This window comes from Macaca nemestrina, chromosome 1 (genome assembly GCF_043159975.1).
Source record: "Macaca nemestrina isolate mMacNem1 chromosome 1, mMacNem.hap1, whole genome shotgun sequence".
In the NCBI taxonomy this organism is placed as follows: Eukaryota; Metazoa; Chordata; class Mammalia; order Primates; family Cercopithecidae; genus Macaca; species Macaca nemestrina.
In genome coordinates, this window is record NC_092125.1 from 217,398,572 (window position 1) to 217,406,047 (window position 7,476).

Below are 7,476 nucleotides of genomic sequence, written 5' to 3' on the forward strand. Positions count from 1 at the left end.
TGTGCTTTCTGCTTATTGTTTGTTAGTATGTTTTCCAGTATTTGTGCAAGAAAAGAAACTGAATAAATAAACATATTATATTAAAATATTGGGAAAATGGGGCCCTTAGCACACAAGATCTGTGTCTGCACTGCCTCAAGAGCTCTGTTCACTTGAATGCTGCATGGAAAATTCAACGCAATTTATGCAAAGTAGTTGAAATCTTGTGTTAGTCTCTGTGCTGCAAGTCATGAGGGTAGTTTACAGGGAGAGTCGGGGTGCCCTACATTGGCTCATCTGTGGCAAGTGTACTGAGCACGTGCTGCCCACTTTTTTGTCATTCCCCAGGGCAGTCACCCTCTGCCCTGCATTTAGAAGGATACTTTTATTTCTGTTGAAGGAAAACTGGCTTTGGTTTCTGCGACCACTCCATTCTGCCTCCCATCAGATCATCTGGGAGGTTTTGCTGTCTAATCTCTGTCGGTTAAATCTTCTGTCATCCCTGTCCTGCCTGTGTCATCAGGAATCTGCAGGAGTCTGAAGAGGAGGAAGCTCTCCAGGAATCCTGGGATGAAGGTTATTTGACTTCCTCAATTCCTCCTGACATGTCTGCCTCCTACCAGTCTTACAGCAGCACCTTTCACTCATTAGAGGAACAACAAGTCGACTTGGCTCTTGACGTGGGCAGTGAGTACTCCATTGTGAAGGTGATAAAGCTCCAGTTCATGTCCCAAGTAGACCCTGTAATCTTGGGGCTTTCCGCCCCTGGTTGGGCTGAGAGTTGCCATCACTGTGGGTTTAACCTATATATCAATGTAGATTTCAATCACTCTGGAGTTGAGTCTGAAGCACAGACGTGGCGTGGTTCAGTGAGCTTTAATATCTTCCTAGTCTCACGCCATGCCAGTGCCACCCTAGACTGACTGTCAGGACATTGAACTCAAGGCAGGTGTGGCAAACTCACACCAAGCCGTGCAGCACATGCCCAGGTGTTGTCTGTCAGATCAGTTCATGTGAATTAAATGTGTCTTGCCAGCTACAAAGTTCCTCATGAGTTTTGTTCCCAAAGCATGTCTGTGCGGTTCTTTACCTGCCCGAGGCCAGTGTCACCCTTGTCTACCTCTGAATCGGAGATGTGACCCAGGTTTCACTGAATTTATCCCCATTTTCTGTGTCTTCTGAGTTGGCTTGTTTCAGCTCATCTGTCCATCGTCTTGCTGGTATGTTTTCTAGATAAATGACTGACTTTTCACCCACAAAACCATAATAGCTGATGCTTCTGTGTAGAACCAAGTCTCGTTGTAACAAGAGCTGGAATATTACACCCCTACATGAAATCTCAGTGTCCACAATCTCATAAACTATCAAATCCTGGGTATTTGATGTGAGAAACCTGAATATTGCAGCATCTCTCCTACGAGGTGTTAGAAGTATTTGCCTAGAATCTATTGGGAAAGTCATTGCTCATTTGTGTACACAAACCTAGGACAGATCACATTGGGAAGATAACATTCCAAAAGAGGAGAATTTTGCCCAAGGCTCATGAAAGGAACCAAGTCAGTTCTCTCAAGACTTGACCTCATGCCTCTGGTTATGTTTCTCTCAAAGTCTTCTGTTCCCACACTGAGAAGACTGATGTCCCTGTGTTAGGATTGGACAGAGGAATGTTTCTGTGTGCAAGGAAGAACTGCTTCATGTAAGAGGCCCCATCTGAATTTATTTGCAGGACATTGGTGTGATGAAGTGAAAAAGGAGGACCAAGAGGCCACAGGTCCCAGGTGAGTCTGAGAAATTGTGGACAGTGCATTTGCTGTTGACACCTAGAGACGCCAAGTGCAGGGAAAACAGTACATGCTGAAAAGAGTGATTTTGCCTTATCAGACAAGTCTGAATTATGCCTACTAATATTGCTCTTGGTTTTCATTACAGTAAATATCTAGGTTTCCATTTCTTCCTACCCTTATCATTTACTAACCTACTGAAGGTTAACCATACCTCAAAAGCTGTATTCTCATGGTGACTGCAGGGAAACTTGAGCACATTTTATGCAAAATTATTGAGCCCACTGTTTTCATGATCACTGTTTGCTGTTCGTCCTGAGGGCACAAATACAAAGTGTCCTTTCACTGCCTCATCAGTGTGTCACCTGGCCGATTCACTGAGCTCTTACTCTGTCTATCTCTGTCTCTTGTGTGTGTGTGTGTGTGTGTGTGTGTGTGTGTGTGTGTGTGTGTGTGTGTTTCTTTCTCTTTCATCCTTTTCTACCTGGCCCTGATTGTGCCAACATTAAGGCAATAATCTGTTACCTCATTAATAGAGCTGTCCTTTTTCTTTCCAAACACTTGCTTATGTTACCTATGAAATCTAGCTGGGGCTGTGTGGTTTCTGATTCCCCCTGGCTTATTCTTTACTTTTCCTACTTTTCCAGGCTCAACAGGGAACTGCTGGATGAGAAAGAGCCTGAAGTCTTGCAGGACTCACTGGATAGATTTTATTCAACCCCTTGCGGGTATCTTGAACTGCCTGACTTATGCCAGCCCTACAGAAATGCCTTGTACTCGTTGGAAGAAGAGCACTTTGACTTGGCTCTTGACATGGACAGTGAGTTCCTTACTATGAAGGTGATAAGGCTCCAGCTGGTCTTCCCGATAGGGGTGATATTCCTGTTCCAACTGGCCCTTCCTGACCCGAGAGATGTCATTGCTGCTGGCAGGACCAATGGACACATATAGGTTGTAATGCAACTGTAGTTTCAGTTGGAAGCCCAGATATGAAATGGGTCAGTGAGCATGGCTGTATTCCTAGTCTCCAGTCATGCCTGTGGCAACCTGAACCCACTCTCAGCACATTGGTCCGAGGCAGATGTAAAAAATTCACAGAACTATGATTCGGACTCAACATTTGTAGATTTCCTCCTTTATTCTAATTTCAGTGTCTTGCGACCATGAACGAGTTGGGAATTTGATGAGACAGGGCTGAATACAACAGTTTTCCTCCTAGAAATCATCTGGGGCATTTTCTTTGAATTGATGGGAACAATAAGGCATAACTGTTTGCACAAACTTGGGATAAATGATTTTGGGATAACTGTCTACCAGAATAGGGACATTTGACCCTTGGTTCTGAGATGTAAATCACAGAATCTCTATCATGACCGGCTTTGAGGCCTCCTGCAGTGTATCTCTCACATTATCCTGTTCTCATGCTGAGGAGCCTGTGGTCCCTGTGTGGGGATTAGACAGTGGACTGTTATGGGTGTAGGTGAATTGGCTTATTTTGCCTGTCCCTGTCTGATTTTATTGCAGGAATTACAAAGGAAGAAGAGGAAGAAGACCAAGGCCCACCGTGCCCCAGGTAACTCTGAGCAATTGACAATAGCTAATTCTGTGTTGACACCTGGAGACTCCTGGTTTGAGGAAAACAGAGCGGGCCAACATTATTGATTACATCTTTTCAACCAAGCCTGAATTATTCCTACTAACATTGCTGTTGGTTTTCATTGCATTACATATTTAGGTTCCCATTTCTTCCTCCCCTTATCATTTACTAACCTACTGTAGGTGGACCATACTTCAAAAGCTCTATTCTCATGGTGACTACATGGAAACTTGAGCACATTTGATGGAAAATTATTGATCACAGCCTTTTCATGATCACTGTATGCTGTGTGTCCTGAGGGCACTAACTCAGAGTGTCCTGTTACTCCCTCATCAGTGTGTCACCTGGACAATTCACCAAGCGCCCTCTCTCTCTCTCTCTCTCTGTTTCTCTCTGTCTCTGTCTCTCTCTGCCTCTGTTCTCTGTCTGTCTTTCTCTTTCATCCTTTTCCATTTGGCCCTGTTCTGTCCCAACATGAAGGCAATAATTTGTTACCTCATTCATGGATCTATCATTTTTCTTTCTTGACCACTTCCTTGTGCTACCCATGAAATCTAGTTGGGGCTCTGTTGTGTCTGATGTCTCCTGACTTATTCTTTACTTTTTCTACTTTTCCAGGCTCAGCAGAGAGCTGCTGGAGGTAGTAGAGCCTGAAGTCTTGCAGGACTCACTGGATAGATATTACTCGACTCCTTACAGTTATCTTGAGCTTCCCGATTCATGCCATCCCCAGGGAAGTTCCCTTTCCTCATTGGAGGAACAACACGTTGGCTTTTCTCTTGGCGTGGATGGTGAGTACCTTTCTCTGAAGCTGATGAGGATCCACTGAGTCTTCCGTATAGAGATCATATTCCTGTTCCAAGTGGCCGTTACTGAGCTGAGAGATTTCACTGCTGCAGTGAGGACCTATAGGCACATGTAGGTTCAATGAAACTCTAGTTCCACCTGGAAGCCCAGACATGGGATGGGTCAGTGAGCATGGCTCTCTCCCTAGTCTCAAGCCATGCCTGTGGCACTCTGATTCTACTCTCAAGACATTGGACCTGGGCAGATGTGACAAATTCAGAGAACTATGATTTTGACTCAAGGGTTTCCAGATTTCCTTTCTCACTCTAATTTCAGTGTCTAAAATCCTCACAACCATGAACAATCTGAGGATTTGATGAGACAGGGTTGAATATTGCAGTTTCTCTCCTAGAAATCACTTGAGGGCATTTGCTTTAAATTGATTGGAAAAATATGGCATAACCATTTGCACAAACTTGGGACAAATGATATTGGGATAACGATCTACCAGAAAAGGGACATTTTACCCTTAGTTTCTGGGACAAAAACCAAGGAATCTCTATCATGACCAGCCTTCAGGCCTTCTGAAATATATCTCCCACAGTGTCTTACTCTTATGCTGAGGAGCCTGAGGTCCCTGTGTAAGGATTAGACAGTGGATTGTTATGTGCGTAGGAGAATCAGCTTCATGTGTCTGAATTTATTGCAGAAATTGAAAAGTACCAAGAAGGGGAAGAAGATCAAAACCCACCATGCCCCAGGTAACTTTCAGCAATTGTGGACGCTTAATTCTTTCTTAATACCTGGAGACGACAGATCCAGGGGAAAGCAGTGTGTTTGGTTTCATGTTTTCAACGAAAGCTGAATTACTCCTACTGACATTGCTGTTGGTTTTCATTGCAGTAGAGGTTTAGGTTTCCATTTCTTCCTCCCCTTATCATTGACTAATGTACCATAGGTTGACCATACCCCATAAGCTGTACTCTCATGGTGACTGCGTCGAATTTTAATCACATTTTATGGAAAACTATTGAGCTCACTCTTCATAATCACTGTTTGCTGTGTGTCATCCGGGCACTAACTCAGAGTGTTCTTTAACTCCCTTATCAGTGTGTCATCTGGCCAATTCACTCAGTACGTGCTCTCTCTCTCTCTCTCTTTCTCTTTCATTGTTTTCTACCTGGCCCTGTTCTATCCCAACATAAAGACAACAATGGTTCACCTCATTAAAAGGATCTATCCTTTTCCTTTTTTAACTACTTCCCTATGTTACCCTTGAAATCTAGTTGGGGCTATGTGGTGTCTGATTTCCCCTGGCTGCTTCTTTAGTTTCTTCTCCTTTTCCAGGCTCAACGGGGTGCTGATGGAAGCAGGAGAGCCTGAAGTCTTGCAGGACTCACCGAATGGATGTTATTGGACTCTTTCAAGTTACTTTCAACTATCTGACTCATTCCAGCACTACACAAGTGGCTTTTACTCACTTGAGGAACAGCACGTCAGCTTGGCCCTTGACGTGGACAATGGGTTTGTTACTTTGACGATGATAAGGTTCCACCTGGGCTTCCATATGGGAGTCATATTGCCACACTAAGCAGCCCTTCCTAAGCTGAGAAATGTCATTGCCTCAGGCAGGACTTAGAGGCACATGTAGGTTTGAATGAAACTGTAGTTCCATTTGGAATCCCAGATATAGGATAGGAAAGTGGGCAGACCTCTATTCCATTCTCAGACCATGCAGGCAACCTGTGCTCAGTCTGAAGACACTGGACCCAAGTTAGGTGTGACACGTTCACATAACTCTGCAGCACATGCCGGGAGTGATCTGAGAGATATTCTGATTTGAACCAGGTATCTCTGGGTAGCTACAAAGTTCCTCAGGGATTTCATTTTACGGGCATGTCTCAGCTTCTATGCCTGCTCAAGGTCAGTGTCATCTTTGTGTTTAACTCATCCAAAGGTGTTACCCTGGTTTCAATGAACCTCCCCCTATTCTTTGTATCTTCAGTGTTGGTTTGTTTTAGCTGATCCGTCTGTAACACAGGAGGGATCCTTGGCTGAGGATTGTATTTCAGAACCACTGACCGCTCTTGACAATTGTTAACCCACTAGGCTCCTTTGGTTAGAGAAGCCACAGTCCTTCAGCCTCCAATTGCTATCAATACTTAGGAAGACCACAGCTAGATGGACAAACAGTGTGGAGAGCCCTTAGCCCTGCTCCTCTCAATTCCATCCTGTAAAGAACAGGAGTCAGGAGCCGCTGGCAGGAGACAGCATGTCACCCGGGACTCTGCCGGTGCAGAATATGAACAATGCCATGTTCTTGCAGAAAACGCTTAGCCTGAGTTTCATAGGAGGTAATCACCGGACAACTGCAGAATGTAGAACACTGAGCAGGACGACTGGTCTGTCTCCTTCACACAGTCCATGTCACCATGAATCACACAACAAAAAGGAGAAGAGATATTTTGGGTTCAAAGAAAGTAAAAAGGTACTGTAGCTACATTTCTTTATTTTGAACCCCAAATATTTCCTCATCTTTTTGTTGTTGTCATTGATTGTGGTGACATGGACTCATTTGTAGAGGACAGGTCAGCTGTCTGGCTCAATGATCTACATTCTGAAGTTGTCTGAAAATGTCTTCATGATTCAATTCAGCCTAAACGTTTTGCCAGGAACACTGCAGAGTCAATACTGTGACTTTCCAACCTCAGCCTATCTATCTGCGGGCATAGAAGGTCTAGTTTGTCCATCACCATTATCATGATATCAGGACTGGTTACTTGGTTAAGGAGGGGTCTAGGAGATCTGTTGCTTTTAGAGACACCTTACTTATAATGAAGTATTTGGGAAAGTGGTTTGTAAAGGTATGAACGTCATGTATTCCAATCATCATCCTCTAAACACATTATCATTTATTGATCATCCCTGCCTGTGTCTATTATTATATCCATATCTCTACACTGGAAATTTTCTGTCTCAATTATTACTCTGCCTCTGTTTTGGCTAGTGTCTGCTGTTGAAAAAAAAAACATTCTCTGCCTGAGTTTTAATTTTTGTCCAAAGTTATTTTAATCTATACAATTAAAAACTTTTGCCTATCACTCTGGACTGTTGGATTATTTTTTACATTCAGTGTTAGAATCTTTTATTATGCTGATTGGTTTTGGTGGGTACTGATACAAATTAATAAAAAGATTTTCATTTCCCTGTTTATTTTCTAATCTCTTCCACACTGTAGACTATGTTTATCATATGTAGCAGACTATATTTACTACATTTCTTGATTCTAATTATTTTATTCTTTGTGAGTGTGTGTGTGTGTGTGTGTGTCTG

The 7,476-nt window shown here is 43.4% G+C and overlaps 1 protein-coding gene across 10 annotated transcripts in view; it reads left to right on the forward strand.

Moving 5' to 3' along the window:
- The window catches only part of LOC105470749 (NBPF family member NBPF3-like), a 55,783-nt gene extending 49,365 nt beyond the window's left edge, over positions 1-6,418 (forward strand). For 8 of the 10 annotated variants that reach the window (XM_071099752.1, XM_071099725.1, XM_071099728.1 and 5 more), the window contains 7 exons: positions 503-666; positions 1,706-1,757; positions 2,408-2,580; positions 3,285-3,333; positions 3,976-4,148; positions 4,853-4,904; positions 5,491-6,418. In XM_071099752.1, the coding sequence (XP_070955853.1) occupies positions 503-666; positions 1,706-1,757; positions 2,408-2,580; positions 3,285-3,333; positions 3,976-4,148; positions 4,853-4,904; positions 5,491-5,734 (907 nt within the window). In that variant the 3' untranslated portion in view covers positions 5,735-6,418. The remainder of the gene's footprint in view (positions 1-502; positions 667-1,705; positions 1,758-2,407; positions 2,581-3,284; positions 3,334-3,975; positions 4,149-4,852; positions 4,905-5,490) is intronic. The other 2 variants (XM_071099731.1, XM_071099747.1) reach the window with 1 other exon arrangement.
- Positions 6,419-7,476: the final 1,058 nt, after the last annotated feature.